The 27,999-nt window shown below is 44.2% G+C and overlaps 1 protein-coding gene and 2 pseudogenes across 3 annotated transcripts; all 3 read left to right on the top strand.

The window, feature by feature from the left end:
* The first annotated feature begins 341 nt into the window (after window positions 1-341).
* ZNF813 (zinc finger protein 813) lies at window positions 342-27,921 on the top strand. Of its 3 annotated transcripts, XM_055370462.2 has the most exons (5): window positions 344-431; window positions 10,001-10,106; window positions 16,378-16,465; window positions 19,240-19,366; window positions 24,523-27,921. In XM_055370462.2, the coding sequence occupies exons 3-5, from the start codon at window positions 16,451-16,453 to the stop codon at window positions 26,232-26,234; spliced, it is 1,854 nt and encodes a 617-aa protein (XP_055226437.1). In that variant the 5' UTR covers window positions 344-431; window positions 10,001-10,106; window positions 16,378-16,450; the 3' UTR covers window positions 26,235-27,921. The 3 variants fall into 3 exon arrangements, with proteins under 3 accessions (XP_018871580.3, XP_055226437.1, XP_055226434.1); XM_019016035.4 differs by lacking the exon at window positions 10,001-10,106 and having other exon boundaries at window positions 342-431; XM_055370459.2 differs by lacking the exon at window positions 10,001-10,106 and having other exon boundaries at window positions 377-431; window positions 16,327-16,465.
* On the top strand, window positions 11,656-13,054 carry LOC115931660 (tropomyosin alpha-3 chain-like; annotated as a pseudogene).
* LOC101141145 (putative zinc finger protein 137) lies at window positions 26,593-27,921 on the top strand (annotated as a pseudogene).
* Window positions 27,922-27,999: the final 78 nt, after the last annotated feature.

The following is a 27,999-nucleotide window of genomic DNA, read 5'->3' on the forward strand; positions in this document are numbered from 1 at the left end:
CACAGGGTGGACTTGCCCTCCTGAGTGAATGGAGAATAGAAAGGCGGAGGATTTCTATTCTGTTTTGTGGGCCGTCAGCATGAAATCGTACCTTCCGCCCAGGCAGGGCTTTGCATTTCACATTCTAGTTTGCATCCCCGTTCCAGACAATTCCAGGGCTTTTGAATAGTGCCTCAACCTTACTGGCCGGTCTCGACTCCAAAACCCTAAAACAGGCGCTGGAGCGAGGGTGAGGGACTCACAGGTCCCACCCTGGCCTCGCCCTCTGCGCATTCCAAAGGGCAAAGTCTCTCCGCCTCTCTCCCCGCCCCTGCCTCGTCAGGCCCCGCCCACCTCCTCCCAGGTCCCGCCCAGGCCTGGCTTCTGTCCTGCGCGCAGATTCGCGAAAACCCGGAAGCGGATCGCGTGGAGTGACGGTGCCACGGCAGCGCGTGAGTTTGGCTCTGTGTTGTATTAAGTCTGCACTTCCCAGGTCCCTGGCGCTTCTGTACCTGGGGCGTGGGGTCCCCACAAACCTGGAAATTCTCAGCCATCTTCCTTCACCCAGAGCAAATTGAGACGACCCCGTGAGGGTCCGGGGGTCGCTTCCTTTTGTGTTTAAGGTCGCCCTGAGGCTGGTCCCGTCCCGGGTCTTTCTGCTATAGGGCAATGTATACACTTTCTATCGCACATTCTTCCTGCTCTAAACCTTTCTCAGACTCCTCCCACCCCGCGCTTTTTGAAGTCCTCACCCAAGAGGTGGATTCTCGCCCACTTCGGCCAGCGGAGCGCAGAACCGCGGCCCCAGTCCCGGGAAGGCCGCGTCCTCTGTCTGGTCCTGGGATCCTGCAGACCCCACCCTTGTCTTAAGGCGCCCTCGCCCCCCCACCACCTCCCTCCTTCTGCCGGGCCCTGCTGCTCCCTAGGTCTCCCCTCCGCAGTCACGGCTTCCCCTGAGCCCACGTTGGGGAGGTGCCCGGGGCTTGTCCTGTTGAAGGGGGCCAGCCCTTCCACACCTGTGGGTATTTCTCGTCAGGTGGGAAGAGAGACTGAGAAAAGAAATAAGACACAAAGACAAAGTATAGAGAAAGGACAGTGGGCCCAGGGGACCGGCGCCAGTGCCAGCCTCTGAGTTCCCTCAGTATTTATTGATCATTATTTTTACTGTCCTAGTGAGGGGAGTGTAGCAGGGCAACAGGTGGGGAGAAGGTCAGCAGGAAAACATGTGAGCAAAGGAATCTGTATCATGAATAAGTTCAAGGAAAGGTACTGTGCCTGGATGTGCATGTAGGCTAGATTTATATTTCTCTTCACCCAAACATCTCAGTGTAGCAAAGAGTCACAGAGCAGTATTGCTGCCAGCATATCTCGCCTCCAGCCACAGGGCGGTTTTCTCCTATCTCAGAATAGAACGAATGGAAATGGTCAGCTTTACACCTAGACATTCCATTCCCAGGGACCAGCAGGAGACAGAAGTCTTCCTCTTATCTCAACTGCAAAGAGGCCTTCCTCTTTCACTACTCTTCCTCAGCACAGACTCTTTATGGGTGTCAGGCTGGGGGATGGTAAGGTCTTTCTTTTCCCATGAGGCCATATCTCAGGCTGTCTCAGTGGGGGGAAACTTGGACAATACCCAGGCTTTCTAGGGCAGAGGTCCCTGCAGCTTTCTGCAGTGCACTGTGTCCCTGGTTAATCGAGAATGGAGAATGGTGATGACTTTTACCAAGCATACTGCCTGCAAACATGTTGCTAACAAGGCACATCCTGCACAGCCCTAAATCCATTAAACCTTGATTCAATACAGCACATGTTTCTGTGAGCACAGGGTTGGGGCTAAAGTTACAGATTAACAGTATCTCAAAGCAGAAACAATTTTTCTTAGTACAGATCAAAATGAAGTTTCTTATGTCTTCCTTTTCTGCATAGACACAGTAACAGTCTGATTTCTCTTTCTTTTCCCCATATCCTGTGACATGGGCTGTTCTTCCCTGCCCAGCTCCAGCCCCTTGAAAATGCTCTCCCCTGGTATGTCGCCATCTTACTCCAAACCGTCATGTGATTCTGTGGGCTAAAGGGATCAGGAGACACAGGCAGTAGAAAACCTGAGAAAGAGAAAAGAATGAGAAAGACCCATAACAGATGGCAAAGTAGAGGATGGGTGAGGGATTTGCCAAGAGACAACGAAAGTGAAAAAAATATATATAAGAAAGCAGGAGGAGAAAAGCAACTGGAGACATGCAGAGAAAAGCTAGATGTACAGAGAGATGAAGGACAGCAAGGTAGGGAGAGGGGCAGCAAAGAGGGAGGCTCATCAGAGTGAGGGAGAGGAGGAGGGATTTGGAGCCAGGGCAGACAGAGCAGAGTGGTGCTGGTGGCAAGGAGAACAGAGGGAGAAGCACAGCAGGGAGGACACCTGGGGATCTAGGCTGCCAGAGAGTGGGGACAAGGGGTATAACAGGGAAGAGAGAATTTAACGGGGAGAGCAGAGGAGGCACAGAGATGGTGTTGCGGGAAACTGAGGACTAAAGAGACTGATACGGGGGAGACAGAAGGATGTTTATTTAAGGTACGCACCGGCTCAGTGGATTTACATCTAAAAAGCTGAGCATTTCAACAAAGACAGAGTGGGGTTTTTATAAGCAGGCTTACAGAAGCAAAATAAAAGCAGTTAATCATATAATGATAGGTCATGTAGTCTATAGCATAGCATAACTTGTGGCCTTGCATAGCTGGTGGTCTTGCAGCTGCATTGAAAGAAAATCAAGAACAGCTAAATACATTTATTTTCTTTCTTTCTTTCTTTCTTTCTTTCTTTCTTTCTTTCTTTCTTTCTTTCTTTCTTTCTTTTCTTTCTTTCTTTCTTTCACTCTTGTTCTAAAGGGGAGGAGGTGTCTGGAGCCCATTCCTTTGGCTTCGACTTCGCAAACAGCGTTATGTTATAACTGTTCTTGAAGTGAGCTTGCTAGGCAGAGGAAAACTTGGTCTTCTCTTTTTAACCCTTGACTTGCCTGTTACTTTTCTTGGAGTGAATGAATGCATATTTATTTTTTTAATTTCTACCTGAGTTTTCTCCCTTTGATGCTTTTTATAAACAAGATTTTAATAGAAAGCATCACTATTACCTGATTATTCATGAAAAAGCAGGTTTTCTTCTTTAGGCACAGGCTGATATTTATATGGAGCTATTAGCTGAGTGGTAGTCTGCCTAGTCACAATTGCTTCTATAGTTGATTGAATGTTCCTTAACAAGGAGAGGTAAGAGGCAAGGGAGTATTAAACCAATTCTTATTATTTCTAGAACCACTCCTGTTAAGGTTTTGAATCGACTGGAGGAGGAAAACCAGCCTCTAAAGAGGGACTCGGGAGTCTACTTTGTCTAAGTCTGGACTGGAACATGGGCTAATTTTTTCATTCTTGCAGTTATTTCTATAACAGCCTTCCTATTGTCGTCGATTTCTAGGCAGCAATTAGTTAGATTAAACTTTCTACATACTCCTCCTTCCTGGGCTAGGAGGTAGTCGAAAGCTAATCTATTTTGGTAGATGGCATTTCTCATTTTTGTGGCTTGCTGGGCCAGTAAGTCTAATGCATTTGCTGTTTCATTAGTGATGATTCCAAGTACTGCTTGCAAATTTATGATGCGGTTAAGCATGTAAATTGGGCTGCGGTACCTTTATGACTTATCTTGTGCCCAGGTAGCTGGCCTAGAGTACTGAATTAGTCTTTCAGGGGGCCAATCTGTGTCTTTCTAGTCTTCTATTTTTATGTCTTTTCTTATGTCTATATCTCTTTTGTTTTTTTCTTTGATTTTATTATAGACAAGATACCTTCAAGTTTCTCCCTGTTGCAGTGGGAGTGAGAAGAAACATGGTCTAATTGTTTCAAGTACACTAGCCCTTGTCCTTTTTCCTGGCAACTGTCGGTAGGCCCTTGGTGCACAGATCTAATAGAGACCAGAGGGTGCTTGCCAGGTATTTGGAGCTTCAAGCTGATACTAGGTGTGGTTTAGAGAAGAGAAACGGGAGAATGGGTTTGGATGAGGTGATCTGGAGTCATCTTTGCCTTGCCACAAAGTTTTCTTTAGTGTTTTATTATAATATTGCTGTCTTAAACAAGTTAATTCTTCTAGAGAGTCCGTAAAAGCTTTTCCTTAGTGAGCAACACAGTATCTCCTGATAATGGAAGTTTTTAAGAGCTAGGGGCTTAAGGCTGGGTGCGGTGGCTCACACCTGTAATCCCAGCACTTTGGGAGGCTGATGCGGGTGGATCACAAGGTCAGGAGATCAAGACCATCCTGGCTAACACGGTGAAACCCCGTCTCTACTAAAAATACAACAAACAATTAGCCAGGCCTGGTGGCGGGCACCTGTAGTCCCAGCTACTCAGGAGGCTGAGGCAGGAGAATGGCATGAACTTGGGAGGTGGAGCTTGCAGTGAGCCGAGATCACGCCAGTGCACTCCAGCCTGGGTGACAGAGTGAGACTGTCTCAAAAAAAAAAAAAAAAAAAAAAAGTGCTAGGTGCATCGGTTCGGGGGAAGAGTCAGTTAGAGTTAAATTATCTTGTGACATTAACTCTTTTGCTTCTTAAGGCCGTTGGTCTCCTATGTTAGTCCTTCTACAAACATAACATGAGAAAATGCTTAAGCTGCTAGCAATGTTTTCAGCTAGCCGAGCAAACAGGTTTTTAGCTAAAGGATGATGCTCTCATAACTTCTAGTCTACATGCTTATGGAATGATTTCAAGACTCGGAATTGTTGCTGGTCCGGGTTCCTTTTTGATAACATATAGGTAGGTTGCTGGGTAGGTGTGTGTGGAGACACGTATGGGGTAACCTGCAGTCCACACGGGTAGGTCTGGCTTTAGAATGGTGAAATTTACTGGATGACAGGTTTTTGTTTCACACTCTGGTTTTACTGGCATTTCGATAAGCATAATTGGCCTTTGTTGTGTGCTGGGGTGCCACGATATGCAATATTGAGAATCTTTTTCTGGGTCCCGGGGGACAAGGTGGCATGCATACATATTTGTAGTCATTTCTATAGTATCTTTATACAGGTAGGTTACCACAGACGGATGAGTCTAGGTCTGCTGCTGGGCAAGCATCAAAATACAGAGAAATAGGCCATCGGTAAAAGGGAGGGACCTTGGTTTGGTTTAAGAGGGAACTGTCTTTTGACCTTGCGTGTATTTTAAACTATTCACCAGGTGAAAACTTTGTGTTATAACATACATAAGGTTGGTTATTTCCTGGGTCACAAATTGAGTAGATGGTCTGATTATAAGTACAAGTCTCTTTTTTTTCTTTTTTTTTTTTGAGATGGAGTTTCACTCTTGTTGCCCAGGCTGGAGTGCAATGACATGATCATGGCTCACCACAACCTCCACCTTCTGGGTTCAAGCAATTCTCCTGCCCCATCCTCCTGAACAGCTGTGATTACAGGCATGTACCACCATGCCTGGTTAATTTTGTACTTTTATTCAATATGGGGTTGCTCCATGTTGGTGTGGCTGGTCTCGAACTCCCGACCTCAGGTGATCCACCTGCCTCGGCCTCCCAGAGTGCTGGAATTACAGGCATGAGTGACCACACCTGGCCTTTATAAGTACAAGTTCTTAAGCGAGTCCTTGTACACTCATAATAAGTATGGTGCAATAGAGTCTTAGTTATCCTGTTCCCTGACCAGGTAGTATGTGTACAGTGGGGACACATTTCTATAGTTGCTTCTTCTACCATGGTTAAGGAGGGTAACAACAGCAAAACAGTGTACAGCATATTCATATCCAGCAAGGACAGAAGAGGGCCTTGCCTGGCAGAGGAGGTTGAGCACAACAGAACAATAATAAAACAGTTAGTATTACAAGGAAAACTACTAGTCTTAAGATTTCTAACCACATTTACTTGCTTGACTAGTCCTCAAGCTTCGGCCATGCGTAGACTAGTCAGCTTCCGGTGTGTGACTAGAGCAGGGCTTGTCGTCCCCTCCAGCTTCAGCTGTGCATAGACTAGTCAGCTTCCGGTGTGTGACTAGAGCTGGGCTTGTCATCCCCTTCACCTTCAGCTGCGCATAGACTGGTCAGCCTCCAGAGTGACCAGAGCAGGGCTGTCGTCCTCAGCAGCAGCTTGGTCTCATCTCAGGATCAGCTGAGTTGGATGATCTGGGTCTTGCTGGCTGTTCCACTTGTCCTGAACTGCTGGTTTCAGCTGACTGTGGTGGATCTACGGCATGATTCCTGCAAGTTTAATAGCAGTGGGAGTGGACAAGATTACAATATAGGGCCCATTCTATATGGGTCCTAGAGAAGTTGGATTCTACTTTTTAACCCAAACAGAGTCTCCAGGTTTAAGCGGTGTACTGGATCTGTCAGACTTATCGGCATTCTTTCTCATATTCAGTTATGGACTTCTTGCCTGGCTATTATTAAAGCCTGCATTTGTTTTCTTAAAGTTAATTCCTCTAGTTCTTGGAGATCACTTTTAATTTGACTTATGATTGGAGAGGCCGACTGAACGAACTCTCATAAGGTGAATACCTAGTTTGTTTGGTGGGGGTGCACCTGACTCAGAGGACAACCATATGAAAGACCTGATCTTATCTCAGATGAGTTTCTTGGCAGTATTTCTTCAGTAGCTGCTTAGCGTCTGGTTCATGTATTTTACTTTTCTTGAACTTTCCGGCCAATAGTCTGTGTGTAGCTTCTATTTTATTTTTAGCAGTCTTGTTAAATCTTGCACTATTTCAGCTGCAAATGCTGGCCCATTGTCTGACTTTAGCGATAGAGGCAGTCCAAACCTGGGAAGAAGTCTTCAGTCACTTCTCATGCTTTTTCTGTCCTGGTGGGGAAAGCCTTAGCCTATCTTGAAAAGGTACAAATAAGCACTAGCATATACTGACATCCTCTGTCGGATGCACGGAGCACTTTGGTAAAGTTTATAACCAAGTTTTCACAAGGCATGGCTCCTGCTTCTCGAATTCTTGGGGGCCAAGAGGGCCCCTGTCATGGTTATTCTGAGCACAGGTTAAGCATTGTTTACAAATGGCTCAAATGACAGCAGAGAGCCACAGCACATAGAAATGGCACTTTCATGGCCGGGCGCGGTGGCTCATGCCTGTAATCCTACCACTTTGGGAGGCCAGGGTGGGCAGATCATGAGGTCCGGAGTTCAAGACCAGTATGAGCAACATAGTGACACCCGGTCTCTACTGAAAAAACAGAAAAAAGTAGCCAGTCATGATGGCAGGTGCCTGTAATACCAGCTACTAGGGAGGCTGAGGCAGAAGAAACACTTGAACCCGGGAAGCAGAGGTTGCAGTGAGCCAAGATTGCACCACTGCACTCCAGCCTGGGTGACAGAGCGAGATTCAATCTCAAAAAAAAAAAACCAGAAATGGCACTTTCATAACGTTGCTAATGCTGTTTTTCTTATATGAGTTTCTTGATGAGTTTGCTTCACAAACTTAGGAGCTAACATCTTTGGAATGGCTAGTCTATAGAAGAACTTCTTTTACTTTCTTTTCATACATTTTATATCTTCTTGGCACACCAGGATCTTTGATTTGGAGTATAACTTGGGTCGTCTTGGAGAGGAGGTTCTGGGAGGAGAGGCATAGCTAAGGCTTCCTCTTTAAAATGCGGCGTGATCATTGCTGCCTGCTTTGCCTCCCTCTCTGCCTTTCTGTTTCCTTTGGCTTCTGGCATCCTTGCCTTTTGGTGGCCTCTGCAATGCATTATAGCTACTTTTTCTGGAGCCTATACTGCCTCTAAGAGCTGTAGAATCTCTTCTTTGTACTTTATTTCTTTCCTCTAGCTGTTAAAAGTCCTCTCTCTTTATCTATAGTTCCATGTACATGCAAGGTAGTAAAAGCATACTTAGAATTAGTGTAAATACTGACTTTCTTCTCTTTTGCTAGCAGCAGTGCTCTTGTCAGGGCTATTAATTCTGCCTTTTGAGCTCATGTTCCGGTAGACAGAGGCTGAGCCTCTACTACTGAGTCTAATGTTACCACTGCATACCTGGCATGTCCAAACTCTTCTAGCACAGAACTACTTCCACCTGTGAAGTACTTGACATCTGGGTCTCTGAGGGGTCTGTCTGTAAGATCTTTCTCATTGGGGAATACCTCGTCTACTGTTTTGACACAGTTATGGAGAGGAGCTCCCTATTCAACTGGGAGCAGAGTAGCTGGGTTAGGGTGTTTACTGTTCTAAAGTTGTGTAAGGGTTTTCACATAGAAGCCCTTGGTACTGAGTCATCCTCAGGTTTGATAACTAATGGTGTCTTCTTTGATCCATCAAAGTTATGACTCAGTGTGGCACCCAGATGGTTAGTTGCTGTCCTAGAGTTAATTTGCTAGCTTTTTGTGTTAACAAGATGGTGGCAGCTAATGCCTTAAGGCAAAGAGGCCATCTTAACACCACGGAGTCTGGTTGTTTGGATAAATGTGCCACGGGGCGATGCCACGATCCTATAAGTTGAGTCAGAACCCCTATAGCCTTTCTTTTTTGTTCATGAACATATAGAAAGTAAGACTTAGTTATGTCTTGTAGTCTTAAGGCTGGGGCCTGGGTTAAAGCTTCCTTGACCTGCTTGAAGTCTATTTCTTGATTAGGTTTTCAAAGGAGGGGCTCCTTTTCTCCTCCTTTTGTGGCTTCATATTAACGACTTAGCCATCAGTGAACAATTTGGAATCCGGAATCTTGCTGCCTCTAAAAATTCCTATTTGACGTTGGGTAGTCGGGGTTGGAAGGGCACAAATGGCTTGCTTCCACTCATAGCCAAGCCGGTGTTCCTCGTGGCTCACTATGACACCTAGATATATGGAACCTCTTCAAGGCAAGTTTGGGCTTTCTTTTTTGCTATTTTGTAACTTATTTTCTATAGGAAATGGAAGAGATCCTGGGTTCCCCGATAACAGTCCTCTTAGATTGGGGTGGGCAAAAGAAGCTCATCTGCATACTGCAACAAGGTGCAGTTGCTATTTGGCAGGGTATAAGCCATGAGGTCTGAGGCCAATGTTTCTCTAAAGATTGTGGGAGAGAACCGGGCATGGTGGCTCGCGGCTGTAATCCCAGCACTTCAGGTGGCTGAGGCGGCTGGATCAGGAGGTCAGGAGTCCAAGACCAGACCAGCCAAGATGGTGAAACCCGGTCTCTACTAAAAATACAAAAACTGGCCACGTGCGGTGGCTGGCACCTGTAATCCTAGCTACTCTGGAGGCTAAGGCAGGAGAATTGCTTGAACCCAGGCGGCAGAGGTTGCAGTGAGCTGAGATCGCGCCACTGCACTCCAGCCTGGGCAACAGAGCAAGACTCCATCTCAAAAAAAAAAAAAAAAAGAGATTGTGGGAGAGTTTTTTTGTTTGTTTGAGACGGTGTCTCACTCTGTCGCCCACGCTGGAGTGCAGTGGTGCGATCTCGGCTCACTGCAAGCTCCGCCTCCTCCCGCCTCCTGGGTTCACACCATTCTCCTGCCTCAGCCTTCGGAGTAGCTGGGACTACAGGGGCCCACCACCACGCCCGGCTAATCTTTGTATTTTAAGTAGAGACGGGGTTTCACCTTGTTAACCAGGATGTTCTCGATCTCCTGACCTCGTGATCCACCCGCCTCGGCCTCCCAAAGTGCTGGGATTACAGGCGTGAGCCACCACGCCCGGCTGTGGGAGAGTTTTTAAACCTTTGTGGGAGTCTAGTCCAGGTGAACTGTGACGCTTCATTGTCTTATGAAATGCAAAGATAGGCTGAGTAACTGGTGCCAGACAGATATAAAAGAGAGCATCCTTTAAGTTTAAGACTGTAAACTAGGTAGCACTTGTTGGAGTCCTATCACAGTGTACGGGTTGGGTACCACTGGATGGATAGTTACCGTGGCCTGGTTTACAACAGGCAAATCTTGCACCGGCCTATATTCATTAGACCCTGGCCCTGGCAATGGCTTCTGAACTGGCAAAAGTGGAGTGTTCTAAGGCGACTGGCATTGCACTAAAATCTCATGTTTATAGAGCCTTTCTGAACGCTTGCAGATGCCCTGTATGGATTTTTGGGGAACTGGGTACTGACAAACCTGAACAGGAGTTGCTCGTGGTTTTGATTCTGCTACTACTGGCGCATGATTTACAGCTAACCCAGGTGGGTTGTCCTCAGCCTGTACTCCAGGAATGTCTTTAACTAACTGGAATAATAATTTTTCTTCTACTTGAGTGTGAGGTTGCATTGGTGCCTGAAAAAGGGGTTGGGCACAGTGGCTCACTCCTGTAATCCCACCATTTTTGGAGCCTGGGGCAAGGGGATTGCTTGAGTCCGGGTATATGAGACCAGCCTGGGCAACACAGTAAGACCCCCGTCTCTGCCAAAATAAATAAATAAATAAAATTAACCGGATGTGATGGTGCACACCTGTACTCCCAGCTACTCTGGAGGCCGAGGCAGGAGGATCACTTGATCCCAGGAGGTCCAGGCTGCAGTGAGCCGAGATCATGCCACTGCACTCCAGCCTGGTCAACAGAGTGAGACCCTGTCTCAAAAGAATAAAAGGGGTGGGGGACTTTGTGTTCAGATGAGTGGATGAGTTCATTGGATACGATTACCTGTGACATGTTGACTTCTGTGTATACAATGTAATAACTTAAAATTTGTTTAAATTATACAGATGAGATTGAGAATTTAAAAATTCCTATCTATAAGGCATGTACATTGTATAAATCTTGGCATAGAGATCAGCTTCCACTTGGAATCCCTATTTAGCCAGAGGGCAGTAACTTATTCAGTTGTGAATCACTCTATTCCCTTTTCGCAGGGCTGGGGTAGGAAGTGGGGCAATGAAGTGGGAAAAAAATCAATTTCTGTTATTACATAATACTTTTAATTAAATTAATTAATAATTAATATTTTGGGACAGGGCCTGGCTCTATCGCCCAGTATGGGGTGCAGCGTGATCTCTTCTAACTGCAGCCTCGACCTCCTGGGCTTAAGCGGTCCTCCTACCTCAGCTTCCTGTGTAGCTGGGACCACAGGCGTGAGCCACCAAGTCGGACAAGTATTGTATTTTTTTTTTTGGTAGAAACGGGTTTCACTATGTTTCCCAGGCTGGTCTCAAAATCCTGAGCTCAAAGGATCTTCCTGCCTTGGCCTCCCGAAGTACTGGGATTACAGGGATGAGCCACCGCACCTAGCCTACATAGTACTTTTTAAAGGGGACATCAAAACATGGTGGCTCCTGCCAGTAACACCAGCACTTTGGGAGATGGAGGTGAGTGGGTCACCTAAGGTCAGAAGTTCAAGACCAGCCTGGCCAACATGGTGAAACCTGGTCTCTACTAAAAATACAAAAGTTAGGCAGGCGTGGTGGTGTGCACCTGTAGTCACAGTTACTGGGAAGGCCAAGGCACAAGAATCACTTAAACCTGGGAGGTAGAGGTTGCAATGAGCCGAAATTGTGCCAGTGCACTGCAGCCTTGGTGGCAGAGTGAGTCTCCATCTCACAAAAACAAACAAGCAAACAAAAAATAAAAAACAAAAGAGACATCCAAAGTACATTTGTTCTTATGTGTAATAGATTTACTTTATTTTCTTTATTTCCTCTTCATTGCTTTATTCTTTTCTTTTTTTTTTTCAGTTTGAGATAAATTGTAGGTTTTGTTTTTTTTTTTTTGGCAGAATCTTATGCAGTCACCCAGGCTGGAGTGTACTGGCATGATGTCGGTTCACTGCAACCTCTGCCTCCTGGGTTCAAGTGATTCTTTTGCCTCAACCTCCCGAGTATGTGGGACTACAGGCCCATGCCACCACACCAGGCCAATTTTTGTACTTTTAGCAAAGATGGGGTTTCACCATGTTGGCCAGGCTGGCCTTGAACTCCTGACCTCAGGTGATCCACTTGCTTCGGCCCCCCAAAGGGCTGGGATTACAGGTGTGAGCAACCACGCCTAGCTGAGATAAATCTTAGTTTTCAAAATTTCTCTTTTAATACATAATCATGGAGAGGAGGCTGCAATGCCGAATGGAGGAGGCAGGAACCAGAGTGTGAGCAGTAGCTGGGTGGGCACCATGGCTGGGATCACCACCATCGGGGAAGTGAAGCGCAAGATCCAGGTTCTGCAGCTGCAGGCAGATGATGCAGAGGAGTGAGCTGAGCACCTCCAGTGAGAAGCTGAGGGAAAAAGGTGGGCCTAGGAACAGGCTGAGGCTGAAGTGGCCTCCGTGAACGGTAGGATCCAGCTGGTTGAAGAGGAGCTGGACTGTGCTCAGGAGCGCCTGGCCACTGCCCTGCAAAAGCTGGAAGAAGCGGGAAAAGCTGCTGATGAGAGTGAGAGAGATACAAAGGTTATTGAAATCTGGGCCTTAAAAGATGAAGAAAAGATGGAACTCCAGGAAATCCAACTCAAAGAAGCTAAGCACATTGCAGATGAGGCAGATGGGAAGTATGAAGAGGTGACTCGTAAGTTGGTGATCATTGAAGGAGACATGGGATGCACAGAGGAATGAGCTGAGCTGGCAGAGTCCCATTGTTGAGAGATGGATGAGCAGATCAGACTGATGGACCAGAACCTGAAGTGTCTGAGTGCAGCTGAAGAAAACTACTCTCAAAAAGAAGACGAATGTGAGGAAGAGGTGAAGATTCTTACTGATAATCTCAAGGAGGCAGAGACCCATGCTGAGTTGGCTGAGAGATCAGTAGCCAAGCTGGAAAAGACAATTGATGACTTAGAAGATAAACTGAAATGCACCAAAGAGGAACACCTCTGTACACAAAGGATGCTGGACCAGACTCTGCTTGACCTGAATGCGATGTAGAATGCCCCAGTCCCACCCTGCTGCTGCTCCTCCCTCTGACCCTGACTCCGCCTGAGGCCAGCCTGCCCAAAGCTGACCTTTACCTGAGGGCTGATCTCTAACTGGAAGGCTGCTTTCTCCTTTTGCCACCCCCTCCTCCCCTGCCTCTTTTTCACCAAACTGTCTCTGCCTCTTCCTGGAGATTCCAGCTGGGCTAGAGGCTGAGAACCTTTGCAAACAACATTTAAGGGAATGTGAGCCCAATGCATAATGTCTTTAAAAAGCATGTTGTGATGTAAAAAAAAAAAAAACATAATCACTTCTGAAAGATGCCTTTGTCACATCCTATAATCAGCTCACATCATTTTTTTTCTGTACATTTCCCAGTTATTTTCCTGTTGACCCCAGAATTTGTTAGATTTTTTAAAAGACAATTTCTAAATAGTTTCTGTTTGAAACTAGTTGCGTCCAGTTCAGATCGAGGTCTGCATGCTTTCTAGTCTTTATTATTTATTGAAAACCTTTAGTACGTCATACAGAAGTTTGATTATTTCAGTGTGTACCCGGTAAAGATGTCAGTGACCTTTTACCTTAACATCAAAATGTAGTTTAACCAGTTAGTGTATTTTTCAGTTTTCTTTCCGTATGTCATCTGTGGACATCTTGAGCTGTGAGCTATTAAGTGCATGTTTCCCTCAAGGCCCTCTGGTCCATTCTGGACTAACGTTGAAAGATGGGCTGGATTGGCGTGGAACGTTTGGGGTGGCCAGACCCAACACCAGGCCATGGGGGCTACGAACTCTGGCGGAGTCAAAGGAATGAGAAAAGACAAGTTAAGAATGCATAAGGTGGGTCCAGGGGGCCAATGCTAGTATGGAGGCTGCAAAAGACCCAAGCTCTGGAAGCCCACACTATTTATTGGTGATCAAACAAAGAAGCAGGTGGTGAGGATGTGCGGGTTGGTAGGAAGTGGTGCATCAAGCACATGATCTATAGGTGTGTCAGTTTAGCATTTATATGGAACATGTTCTGTAACTTGAGATCATGTTCTTCTAGTTTAAGATACAATCATTTTATGAGCCTGGGAGTGCTAGAAGCAAGGAAGCAGCAAGTCTGGGCACATTCCAGAGGCCACGAGGGGTTTTAGGCCCTGGACCCTGGCATGTTCCAAGACTCTTTTTATATTATGTCAGACTAGCAAGCCCTGCCTCAGCTTTTCCCCAACATGGAATGCTATTCTAAAAGGACCTATGTATTCTTTTTTTTTTTTTTTTTTTGAGATGGAGTTTCACTCTTGTTGCTCAGGCTAGAGTGCAATGGTGTGATCTAGGCTCACTACAACCTCTGCCTCCTGGGTTCAAGTGATTCTCCTGCCTCAGCCTCCCAAGTAGCTGGGACTACAGGCACCCGGCCACCATGCCCAGCTAAATTTTTGGATTTCTAGTAGAGACGGGGTTTCGTCATGTTGGCCAGGCTCGTCTCAAACTCCTGACCTCAGGTGATCTACCCACCTCAACCTCCCAAAGTGCTGAGATTACAGGCATGATCCATTGAACCTGGCCACCCATGTATTCTTGATTGAAAAAATTTGCTTATGTCTTAGTTCTACAGCTGACCCTCTTTCACTGTTTTCAAGGTCAATAGCTGTGTGTTCACACTTCTGTGTTTTATAAATGTTACTATGATTTTCTTGTAAGGAAAAATTAAAAGTTGGGAATCAATGGCATCAGAACCTTGCAAATGAAGTTTCTTTAGCCCAGGCATATGGAAGATGCTTCTCTAATTTTCAAGGATAGGGGTGATAAAGACCAACCCTTCCCATTAGCACTTCCAGGCCCCAATGTAAGAATTCAGGCACACATTTTCACTCATCTCAGACATTCTCAAGGTAGCTTGGTGAAAATTTCTCTTTCTCTGAGCCCCAGTGAGCCTCCCTGCAACTAGAAGATGAGGGGCTAGACCAGAAAAGCTCAACCCGAGTGACCCAGTCCCCTGAAATGATCGGCAAAATAGTGCATGTCTTGGTGTGGCTTTTCTTCTGGCAGAGGGGAGTGCCCAGTTGTAATTAGAATTTTAAATGGGATGCAGTACCCCAAAAATAAAAAAGAATAAAAAAATGCAAAAGAATGGAAGAAACAGAGGTGTAGACTCAGACACAGAGACCATCTTCGGGGCCTTTCTCTGTATGAGGACATCACAGCGAAATCTAAAGCAGGTCACATCAGTCCCTGGCAGGGAACCCTCCACCAGCTTCCCGTGTTCCCCAGGACAAAAGCCCAACTCCTCACTGTGGCTCCACAGCCCTGTGACCAGGGCCCCTGCCAGTGTCCAGCCTCCTCCTGGGAGCTTGCCCTCATCTCATGACTACCTCTGCCCCAGTCACATTTGCTTTTCTCTTTTCCCAAACAACAAAACCCTTCCTGTCTCTGGTCATTGTCCCTGCTCTTACTCTATGTCCCTAAATGATCATGGCCCTGTCCCTTTCTCCTCCTTCAGGTCTTGGCTCAGAGCTGTCTCCCATGCCCTCCCACCCCCATCTGAAGTTCCCTCTGCCCGTCAGTCTCTATCACGTTATTCAGGTTCTATTATCTCTGCATCAATCACATCAGGAATGCTTTTTTTTTTGAGAGACAGAATCTCACTCTATTGCCCAGGCTGTGAGTGCAGTCTTGTGATCTTGGCTCACTGCAACCTCTGTTTCCTGGGTTCAAGTGATTCTTGTGCCTCAGCCTCCCAAGTAGCTGAGATTACAGGTGTGTGCCACCACACCCAGTTAATTATTGTATTTTTATTTTATTTTATTTTTTTATTTTTGAGTCTCACATTGTCACCCAGGCTGAAGTGAAGTGCAGTGGCATGATCTTGGCTCAGTGCAACTGCCACCTCCTGGGTTCAAGTGATTCTCCTGCCTCAGCCTCCTGAGTAGCTGGGATTACAGACACCCACCAAGCCCAGTTGCTTTTTGTATTTTTAGTACACATGGGGTTTCACCATGTTGGCCAGGCTGGTCTCTGACTTCTGACCTCAAGTAATCCACCCTCCTCGGCCTTCCAGAGTGCTAGTATTACAGGCATGAGCCACCGTGCCCGGCTCAATTTTTGTATTTTTAGTAGAGACAGGGTTTCACCGTGTTGGCCAGGCTGGTCTCGAACTCCTGAGCTCAAGCGATCCTCACACCTCAGCCTCCTAAGTAACTGGGACCACAGACACACAGACGTGCACAACCATGCCTGGCTAAGTTTTTGTATTTTTGGTAGAGATGGGGTTTCACCATGTTGCCCAGGCTGGTCTCAAACCTGAGCTCAAGAGATCTATGCACCTCAGCCTCCCAGAGTGCTGGGATGACAGGCACGAGCCACCGCACCCAGCCTTTGCGTGAGGTTTGGTCAGGTCTAGGTCTGTGCCCTAAAGGGGAGCTTATCCCACCCCAGCTCCCCACTGCTGCAGTGTGTGCGCGTCTCCGGGAGGGGAGTGGGAGTTTTCCTGTAGGAGTTTATTGTCCCTGGTGTGGTCAGCAGCATAGGGGACCGTATTTCCTCAGGATGAAGTCTCCTTTGTATGTGTTTTTGTGTTACAGGGAGGGGATGTGTTGATTTTGAGCAATAAACAACATATTTCTAACATTCAGGATTGACTTCTAAACACTCTTGGTATGTGAGGAAGAAACCTGGAAGAGGAAGAGGAAAGCAAAGGAGTCAGGGATGGCTCTTCCTCAGGTGAGATGATATTTTTGGTGGATTTTTCTGTCTCCTTCCCTTCAGAAATGCTGGGCCTTGGAGTTGGGAATCTTCTCTGAGTCTGAAGCATCCTGCCTGACAGGTTTGCTCGCACTCACCCATGCCTTCCCTCAGTCCCTCTTTTCTCACTTAGATTCCATCTCTTGTGACCGAGTGACATGAACTTGGGAAGAGGCTGCACTGGGCATGGTCCTGGGAAGGGCTCACACCCAGACATGGATGGAGACCGGGTGAGGGCCCCATGGATCAGTGCTGTTGGGCAGCAGGAATTGTTCAGGGGCCACATGTGGATGCTCTGTCAGCTCTCTGTGAACCAGGATTAGAGCAGCTGACAATGGAAGTCACATATTCATGTGCACAAAGTACATGGTAAATTCTAGAAAAGGTGACCAATATAGGGAAATGTTTTCTGCCTGATTTTATACTACATTTTTAGTTTTTTGAGTGAGTTACTGTGTTTCTGACTCCAAAAATCTTAGTAATTAGAATGGAAAGTTCATACAGACATGAATGATAGAAGTTGTTTTATTCCATCATTACTTTAAGAATAGGAAATCAGCCTGAATAATAGCAGGAGATTCATTAAACCATTCTTAGCACATTAAGCTTATGGAGACTGTGGTATTACTGTGGAGAGATTTGTGAAACAGGTGTTGTCATTAAACATGGTTATAATTTGTATTGTCATTATTATTAAATTATGATAATATTATTGTATTTTAAATATATGACGTCTTGGTCTGTCGCCTAGGCTGAAGTGCAGTGGCATGATCTTGGCTCACAGCAACCTCCACCTTCCAGGTTCAAGTGATTCTCCTGCCTCAGCCTCCCAAGTAGCTGGGATTATAGGCGCGCGTCACCATGCCCAGCTAATTTTGTTGTATTTTTATTAGTGACGGGTATCACCATGTTGGCCAGGCTGGTCTCCAACTGCTGATCTCAGGTGATCTGCCCACCTCAGTCTCCCAGAGTGCTGGGATTACAGGTGCAAGGCACCGTGCCCAGCCCCACCAATTATTATTAAATACATATTTCTATATTTAACCATCACATGATGTATATATTTGTTTTGTGGTAAAACTCCAAGCAAAGCTGCAGCTTAGACTTTTTGCTATAAAGCATCTCCTTTCCCTGTCACTTCCTCCACCCTCCTTCCAGCCTCACTGGGGAGCCGCTACTGTCAGTTCGGTGTCAGGTGTCAGAGCAAGTCTCATACACGTGTATTTCTGCATCACTATGAGACTTAAAAAAAATTCTGCTGTAAATTAAAAAAAAATACTTTTTTACAAAAATTAGCTGAGCACACCTGCATTACTACAGATATCTGAAGATTCCTCCAGGTCAGGCAGTTGAAAGGGTGATTGCTTCCTCTAGGATGGGGCATTTCCTGTTTTCTTAGATCTGAGAGGATTCCATCCTGCCCCCAACTGCCCATGTGTCCTTTTCCAGCAAGATGAGATCCCTCTTCAGTTCAACAAAACTTGCTACTTTTTATATTTGTAAAAACTTTATATACACACTCACATATATAATATACACACACATATACATCTCCATACATATACACACACACAAATGTATATATTTTGAACAACTTTTACAGTTTGAAAATCTGGGGAAAATGATAACCCTTTGTATTAACATCTAGTTTTTTGTGAGTCTCTGCAGGTTTCATTATTTTGTTGACGTATATACATATATATGTCTATATGTATACGTATATACGTATATACATATATACGTATACATATATACATATATGTATATATGTCATGACATATATACACATACACACACACAATGGATTTTCATACTTTGAGAAATCTAGTTTTCATGTATTTTCTTTTATTTTAAGACTGGGTCTCACTGTATTGCCCAGGCTGGAGCACAGTGGTGTGATCTTAGCTCACTGCAACCTCCACCCTCAGGCTCAAACCGTCCTCCTACCACAAGCTCCCAAGTAGCTGGAACCACAGGTGCCATGCCAGGCTAATTTTTATGTGATTGTTTTGTTTTCATTTGTTTGTTTGTTTGTTTTGAGATGGAGTCTCTGTTGCCCAGGCTGGAGTGCAGTGGTGCGATTTTGGATCATTGCAACCTCTGCCTCCTGGGATCAAGCAATTCTGCTGCATCAGCCACCCGGGTAGCTGGGATAACAGGCATGTGCCACCATGCCCAGCCAGATTTTAGTTTCTGATCTTTCACTGTGGACGTTGTCATCTCTGAAGACATCACCCATACTCTGTCTCATCTAGATACTGAATGTCACTTGGTGTGTCAATAAAAGTTTCTGGGCTGGGCGCGGTGGATCACGCATGTAATTCCAGCACTTTGAGAGGCTGAGGCAGGCAGATCACAAGGTCAGAAGTTTGAGGCCAATATTGTGAAACCCCGTTTCTACTAAAAATACAAAAATTAACTGGCCATGGTGGTGCGTGCCTGTAATATCAGCTACTCAGGAGGCTAAGGCAGGAGAATCGCTTGATCCTGGGAGGTGGAGGTTGCAGTGAGTGGAGACTGTGCCATTGCACTCACTCCAGCCTGGGCAGCAGAGTGAGACTCCACCTCAAGAAAAAAAAAAGCATAATAAAACACGACTGGGAAGACAAAATGTGGTGATAAATCCCTTACTCAGATTTGTCAGAACATTCACTGCAATTAAATCCTTGCTTTCCCCTCTCTCCTCTTCTCATTTTCTGTAAAGATAAGAACTCCTCCCATAACCATTTCCTTAAAATGTGTTTTCATTTCAGGGTCTATTGACATTCAGGGATGTGGCCATAGAATTCTCTCAGGAGGAGTGGAAATGCCTGGACCCTGCTCAGAGGACTCTATACAGGGACGTGATGCTGGAGAATTATAGGAACCTGGTCTCCCTGGGTGAGGATGACTTCCCTCCAGAAGTGGGGATGTGCCCTTGTGTATCTTTGTATTTTCTCTTGTTTTTAGATACAGTGTCTTGCTCTGTCACCCAGGGTGGAGTGAAATGGTGTGATCATGGCTCACTGCAATCTTGAATTCCTTGGCTCAAGTGATTGTCCCACCTCAGCCTCCCCCAGTAGCTGGTACAGGTGCATGTGACCATGTCGGGCTACTTTTTTAGTTTTTTTTTTTTTTTAGAGAACATTCTTGCTGCGTTGTTGAAGTTGGTCTTGATCTCCTAGGCTCAAGAGATCCTCCTCAGCCTCCTGAGTAACTGGGATTACAGGCACCAACCCCCATAACTAATTATTGGCTTTTATTTTTAAAATTTTTGCATATGTATGTCCTTAAGGCCAATATGAGTCTTCTGTAGAAAACATGTAGTTGGTTCCTGTTGATTCAGCCAGTCTTTGCCTTCTGAGTGCAGAGTTAAATAGTTACATTTGAAGTATTACTGATGGAGAAGACCTTACCCTTGCGTTTCTGTTACATATTATCTGTATTTCTTGTAGATTTTTTTTGTTCTTCATTTCTCATTTACTACTTTTTGTGTTTAATAGCTTTTTTGTGTAGACATGCTTTGACTCCCTTCTTATTTACTTTTTTGTTTGTTTGTTTATGATGGAATCTCACTCTGTCGCCAAAGCTACAGTTCAGTGGTGCGATCTTGGGTCACCGCAACTGGCTCTGCCTCTCCAGCTCAACCGATCCTTGTGCCCCAGTGGCTCATGCCTGTAGTCCCAGCACTTAGAGAGGCCAAGGCAGGCAAATCACCTGGGGTCAGGAGTTCAAAACCAGTCTGGCTAACATGGCAAAACTCCATCTCTACTAAAAATACAAAAATTAGCCAGACACTGTGGTGGGCACCTACCTGTAAGCCCTGCTACTCAAGAGGCTAATGCAGGAGAGTCGCTTGAACCCGGGAGGTGAAGGTTGCAGTGAGCTGAGACTGTGCCATTGCCCTCCAGCCTGGGCAACAGAACAAGACTCTGTCTCAAAAAAAAAAAAAAAAAATTCCATAACCTGCAAAAACTACTCTTTCTCCACCAGAACTCTTTATTTATGTCAGAATTATTTGTGTATGTTGCACTTTCATCAACATATATGTATATTGTGTTTTCATGCTTTTTTCTTTTAAATAATAGGAAAAAAGTTGAATTATGAAGAAAAGGTACACTTATAACAGTTTCTGTATCTGTCCTTGTATTTCCTATTCATTTATTTATTTATTTGTTGATGAGATGAAGTTTTGTTCTTGTCGCCCATGCTGGAGTGCAATGGCACAATCTTGGGTCACTCCAACCTCCAACTCCCAGGTTCAAGTGATTCTCCTGCCTCAGTTTCCCGAGTAGCTGGGATTACAGGCATGTGCCACCATGCCTGGCTAATTTTGTGTTTTAATAGACACAGGGTTTCTCCTTTTTTGTCTGGCCGATCTCAAACTCCTGCCCTCAGGTGATCCATCAACCTCAGCCTCTGAAACTGCTGCGATTACAGATGTGAACCACCACGCCCTGCCTATCTGTCTTTTAATTTACCTTTACTGGAGAACTTTATATATATTTGTGGGTTGGAGTGACTCTTTAGACTTCATTCATTTCTTTTTTTTCTTTTTTTTTTTTGAGACGGAGTCTTGGTCTGTTGTCCAGGCTGGAGCGCAGTGGCATGATCTTGGCTAACTGCAACCTCTGCTTACTGGGTTCAAGTGATTTTCCTGCCTCAGTCCCCCAAGTAGATGGGACTACAGGCACATGTCACCACACCCGGCTAATTTTTTGTATTTTTTTTTTTTTTTTTTTGTAGAGGTGGAGGCAGGGTTTCATGGTGTTAGCCAGGATGGTCTCGATCTGACCTCGTGATCCTCCTGCCTCAGCCTCCCAAAGTGCTGGGATTACAGAGGTAAACCACCATGTCCAGCTGGCCTCAAAGTTTTTAAAACATGTTATTGCTATTAGATGGCTTCAAGTATTGAAAGATTTATAGTACGGGCTCTAACCTTCCTTTGTTTAATAAGATTTTTAAGCCTTCGGTGATGTTGATCATGAGATGCTCCCTTTCATGTCTCAGTCATTTCACTGTCCTGTCAGAAATACCTTAGACTGGCCAGCTGAGGTGGGTCATGCCTCTAATCTCAGCAGTTTGGGATGCCGAGGTGGGCGAATCACTTGAAGTCAGGAGTTTGAGACCAGTCTGGCCAACATGGTGAAACCTCAAATCTACTAAATACAAAAAAATTGGCCAGGTATAGTGGCTCACACCTGTAATCCCAGCACTTTGGGAGGCCAAGATGGGCAGATCACCTGAGTTCAGGAGTTTGAGACCAGCCTGGCCAACATGGTGAAACCCCGTCTGTACTAAAAATACAAAAATTAGTTGGGCATGCTGGCGCACGGCTGTTATCCCAAGTACTCAAGAGGCTGAGGCAGGACAATCTCTTGAACCTGGGAGGTGGAGGTTGTAGTGAGCCAAGATTGCCCCACTGCACTCCAGTCCAGGCGACAAAGTAAGACTCTGGGCTGAGGAGGGAGAATCTCTTGAGGCAGGAGAATCGTGCCACTACACTCCAGTCTGGGTGATAGAGCATGACTCGGTCTCAAAAACAAACAAAAAAAAGAAGTAAACTGGGAGCCTTCAGACACAGAAAATTATTTCTCATGCATTTGGAAAGTGGGAAATCCAAAAGCAAGGTGCCAGCCAAATTGGTTCCTGGTGAGAGCATTCTTCATGGGTTAGCCCAGCCATCTTCCTGCCATGTCCTGACATGGGGGAAAGAGGAACAGGAAAGTAGCTCTTTAATATCTCTTTTTATGAAAGCACAAGTCCTGTTCACGAGTAGTCAACACCCATGACCAAATTGTCTCAAAGGCCCCATCTGCAGGAATATCCTATTAGAGAAAAAGAACTCTGAACATGGCTTTTGGCCAATAAGAACATTCAGACCAGGGAGGCTGCATCATATTTTTTGTTTTTATTGTGCAACTTGTTATATACAATGTTTTCTCTGATCTCAGTTTATACATTTTCCCAGTGCACATTCTATGTTTTGTATTTTGTGCTAGTGAGCTAGATACATAGGGCAATGTATATATATATATATATATATATAATTGCTGTATTGCCTGGCTGTTTCATAAATGTAGTCGTGACATCATAATTGCACCCTCTGACACTGTTAGTCAATTCTTTTTTTTTTTTTTTTTGGAGATGAAGTCTCACCCTTTCACTCAGGCTGGAGGGCAATGGTGCGAACTTGGCTCACTACAACCTTTGCCTACCAGGTTCCAATGATTCTCCTGCCTCAGCCTCCCAAGTAGCTGAGATTACAGGTGCACACCACCACACCCAGCTAATGTTTTTGTATTTTTAGTAGAGTTAAGGATTCACCATGTTGGCCAGGCTACTCTCGAAATCCTGACCTCATGATCTGCCCGCCTCGGCCTGCCAAAGTGCTGGGATTACAGGCGTGAGCCACCGTGCCCAGCCGTTAGTCAGTTCTTATTCCTTATAATGCTGTGTATATTTTTGACCTCATAAATCAGCAGGTAGTGATCTTAACATGTATTTCAGTTCTTATATTGTGTTCTGGTGGTAAATAGAAGTTGTGGCTTTTTTCTTAACAGGGAATTGTTTAGAATTCTGCAGGTTGTATAAATGTACTTGTTATTTGCTTGCTAGTTTTATGAGTTACAATATTTTACTAACTAATTTTTATGATTGTACATAAGGCTTTTCGGTATGTGGTATGCAATATAACTGACACAGTCCACTAGTTAATGTCATTTTTTTTTGAGACAGAGTTTCACTGTTGTTGCCCAGGCTGGAGTGCAATGGCGTGATCTTGGCTCGCTGCAACCTCTGCCTCCTGGGTTCAAGTGATTCTCCTGCCTCAGCCTTCCCGAGTAGCTGGGATTACAGGCATGAGCCACCACACCCGGCTAATTTTTTATTGTTAGTAGAGACGGGGTTTCTCCACGTTTGTCAGGCTGGTCTCGAACTCCTGACCTCAGGTGATCCGCCTGCCTTGGCCTCCCAAAGTGCTAGAATTACAGGCATTAGTGTCACATTAACTAGGGCACTGTGGCTCATGCCTGCAGTCCCAGGACTTTGGGAAGCTGAGGCGGATGGATCATTGAGGTCAAAAGTTCGACCCCAGCCTGGCCAACATGGTGAAACCCTCTATCTACTAAAAATACAAAAATTAGCAAGCATGCTGGCATGTGCCTATTATCCCAGGTACTCAGGAGGCTGAGGCAAGAGAATGGCTTGAACCCAAAAGGTGGAGGTTGCAGTGAGCCAAGATTGGGCCATTGCACTCCAGCCTGTTGTGACAAAGTGAAACTTCATCTCTAAAAAAATACAAAAATTTTTAAAAGAACGTCATAACGTGCCTTTTCTGCATAGGTATAGGTAATTTTATGACAGTTATTCAGAAAAATATTGTATTAACTTTTATTTTGAGATAAAGTCTCACTTTGTCACCCAGGCTGAAGTACAGTGTTGCAATCTCAGCTCACTGCAACCTCTGCCTCTTGGGTTCAAGCGATTCTTGTGCCTCAGCCTCCTGAGTAGCTGGGACTACAGACGTAGGCCACCACGCCTGGCTAAATTTTGTAATCTTTTCTTACCTTTTCAGTGCTATGATTGTTTGACAATACAGAATTTCCATTGATTTTGGTTATCCTTACATGAGCTTGTTGTGGATTATTTACCAATATGGTATGTCATGTGGTCCTTTAGCATTTATTTGTATACAGTAAATATGCTGTAAATATGAAGAATATATACTTTTCATTGGTGTGACAGTGATATGTTTTTTGCAAACTGTTAGACACTTTACGGTCACAGTGGAAAAATACTCCTTACTTTAGGCTTATACACGTGTGCACTGTCAGTGTTTTGTCATGATATTGGAAATAGGGTTCCGTAGGGATGATTTGAAGCACATGTAATAGCCCTTCATCTAATAAAGAATCTTACGCTTTTGTGTTCCTAAACTTTGAAGATCATGCTGGGGAAGTTTAAAATGAGTATTTTTTGTGTGTCACATTTACACATTTCAGTATGATTTACCATCTGTACTGAACTGGAAACCTATTGGTGTTTATATTTTGTAGATATCTCTTCCAAATGCATGATGAAGGAGGTCTCATCAACAGCACAAGGCAATAGAGAAGTGATCCACACAGGGACATTGCAAAGACATGAAAGTCATCACACTGGAGACTTTCGCTTTCAGGAAATTGATAAAGATATTCGTAACTTAGAGTTTCAGTGGCAAGAAGATGAAAGAAATAGCCATGAAGCACCCATGACAGAAATCAAAAAGTTGACTGGTAGTGCAGACCGACATGATCAAAGGCATGCTGGAAACAAGCCTATTAAAGATCAGCTTGGATCAAGCTTTCATTCGCATCTGCCTGAACTCCACATGTTTCAGACCCAAGGGAAAATTGGTAATCAAGTGGAGAAGTCTATCCACGATGCTTCCTCAATTTCAACAGCCCAAAGAATTTCTTGTAGGCCCAAAACCCATATTTCTAATAACTATGGGAATAATTTCCGGAACTCTTCATTACTCACACAAAAACAGGAGGTACACATGAGGGAAAAGTCTTTCCAATGTAATGAGAGTGGCAAAGCCTTTAATTATAGCTCACTCTTAAGGAAACATCAAATAATCCATTTAGGAGAGAAACAATATAAATGTGATGTATGTGGCAAGGTCTTTAATCGGAAGCGAAACCTAGTGTGCCATCGTAGATGTCACACTGGGGAGAAACCTTACAGGTGTAATGAGTGTGGCAAGACCTTCAGTCAGACGTATTCCCTTACATGCCATCGTAGACTTCATACTGGAGAGAAACCTTACAAATGTGAAGAATGTGACAAAGCTTTCAGTTTCAAGTCAAACCTTAAAAGACATAGGAGAATTCATGCTGGAGAAAAACCATACAAGTGTAATGAATGTGGCAAGACCTTTAGTCAGACATCATCCCTTACATGCCATCGTAGACTTCATACTGGAGAGAAACCTTTCAAGTGTAATGAGTGTGGCAAGACCTTTAGTCGGAAGTCATCCCTTACATGCCATCATAGACTTCATACGGGAGAGAAACCTTATAAGTGTAATGAATGCGGCAAGACCTTCAGTCAGGAGTTAACCCTTAAATGCCATCGTAGACTTCATACCGGAGAGAAGCCTTACAAGTGTAATGAATGTGGCAAGGTTTTTAATAAAAAGGCAAACCTTGCACGTCATCATAGACTTCATAGTGGAGAGAAACCCTACAAGTGTACTGAGTGTGTCAAGACGTTCAGTCGAAATTCAGCCCTTGTAATTCATAAGGCTATTCATATTGGAGAGAAACGTTACAAGTGTAATGAGTGTGGCAAGACGTTCAGTCGAATTTCAGCCCTCGTAATTCATATGGCAATTCATACTGGAGAGAAACCTTACAAGTGTAATGAATGTGGCAAGGGTTTTAATCGAAAAGCACACCTTGCATGTCATCATAGACTTCATACTGGAGAGAAACCTTACAAGTGTAATGAATGTGGCAAGGTTTTTAATCGAAAAACACACCTTGCACATCATCATAGACTTCATACTGGAGATAAACCTTACAAGTGTAATGAATGTGGCAAGGTTTTTAATCAAAAAGCACACCTTGCACGTCATCATAGACTTCATACTGGAGAGAAACCTTACAAGTGTAATGAATGTGGCAAGGTTTTTAATCAAAAAGCAAACCTTGCACGTCATCATAGACTTCATACTGGAGAGAAACCTTACAAGTTTAATGAGTGTGGCAAAGTTTTTAATTGAAAAGCAAAGCTTGCACATCATCATACAATTCATACTGGAAAGAAACAAGTGCAATGAGTGTGGCAAGACCTTCTGTCACAATTCAGTCCTTGTAATTCGTAAGAATTCATATTGGAGAGAAACCTTACAAGTGTAATGAACGTTGCAAAATTTTTAATCAACAAGCACACCTTCCACGTCATCATAGACTTCATAGTGGAGAGAAACCTTAGAAATGTGAAGCATGTGACAAAGTTTACAGTCACAAATCAAGCCTCAAAAGACAGGAGAATTCATACTGGAGAGAAAGCTTACAAAGGTGAAGAATATCACAAAGTTTTCCGTCACAAGTCAAACCTTGAAAGACATAAAATAATTCATATTGCAGAGAAACCATAAAATTGTAAGAGTTCGCGACAAGGCTTTCAGGCATGATTCACACCTGGCACAACATCCTAGAATTTATACCGGAGAGAAACCTTACAAGTGTAATGAGTCTGGCAAAGCCTTAATGAGCAGTCAACACTTACTCACCATCAGGCAATCCATGGTGAAGGAAACTTGACTAATGTAATGATTGTCACCAAGTCTTCAGTAATGCTACAACCATTGCAAATCATTGGAGAATCCATAAGGAAGAGAGATCATACAAGTGTAATAATCGGCAAATTTTTCAGACATCGTCCATACCTTGCAGTTCATTGGCGAACTCATACTGGAGAGAAATCTTATAAATGTCATGATTGAGGCAAGGTCTTCAGTCAAGCTTCATCCTATGTAAAACATAGGATAATTCATACAGGAGAGAAACCTCACATGTGTGATGATTGTGGCAAAGCCTTTACTTCACGTTCACACCTCATTAGACATCAGAGAATGCACACTGGACGGAAATCTTACAAATGTCATCAGTGTGGCAAGGTTTTCAGTCTGACTTCACTCTTTGCAGAATATCAGAAAATTCATTTTGAGATAATTGTTCCAAATGCAATGAGTAGAGCAAACCATCAAGCAGTCATTGACATTAAAGTGTTTATGTTAAGAGGATTGGGCCAGGTACAGTGTCTCACACCTGTAATCCCAGCACTTTGGGAGGCCAAGGCGCATAGATCACTTGAGGTCAGGAGTTTCAGATCAGTCTGGCCAACAAACATGAGCCACTTTTCCCAGTTTGCTTTTTGTTCTTTAACAAAAACTGATAGAGATTTTCATGGGTACCGTGTTGAATCTAAATCACATTGGGTTATATAATCATTTAACAATATTAATTTTTCCAAACCATCAATATGGGTTATATGTCTGTATATGTTTTTAATCATATTGATCTATATTTGTAGATTTCAAGGTGCAAACTTCTCACCTTTTTACTTTTATTTCTATTTCTTTAAGTTCTCTAGCAAATGGAAGTGTTTTTAAATTTTCTTTTAAAATTGTTTATTGTTACAAACTTCTCACCTTTTTACTTTTATTCCTAAGTATTTCTTACTTTAAGTTCTCTAGCAAATGGAAGTGTTTTTAAATTTTCTTTTAAAATTGTTTATTGTTAATGTATGGAAATTCAACTAATTTTTGGTGCTGATATTGTACTGTGCAGATACACTGAATCTGTTTATTACTTCCAGTAGTATTTTGGTTGAGTCTTTGTGATTTTCTACACAGAAGATCATGTCATCTACAAACAAATATAATTTTACTTCTTTCTTTCTGATTTGGATGGGTTTGATTTCTTTTGCTATTTCATTGCTCTGGCTAGGACAGCCAGTATTTATTGAATAGAAGGGGTGAG

The sequence above is a fragment of the Gorilla gorilla genome, chromosome 20, assembly GCF_029281585.2.
Source record: "Gorilla gorilla gorilla isolate KB3781 chromosome 20, NHGRI_mGorGor1-v2.1_pri, whole genome shotgun sequence".
Taxonomy (NCBI): Eukaryota; Metazoa; Chordata; class Mammalia; order Primates; family Hominidae; genus Gorilla; species Gorilla gorilla.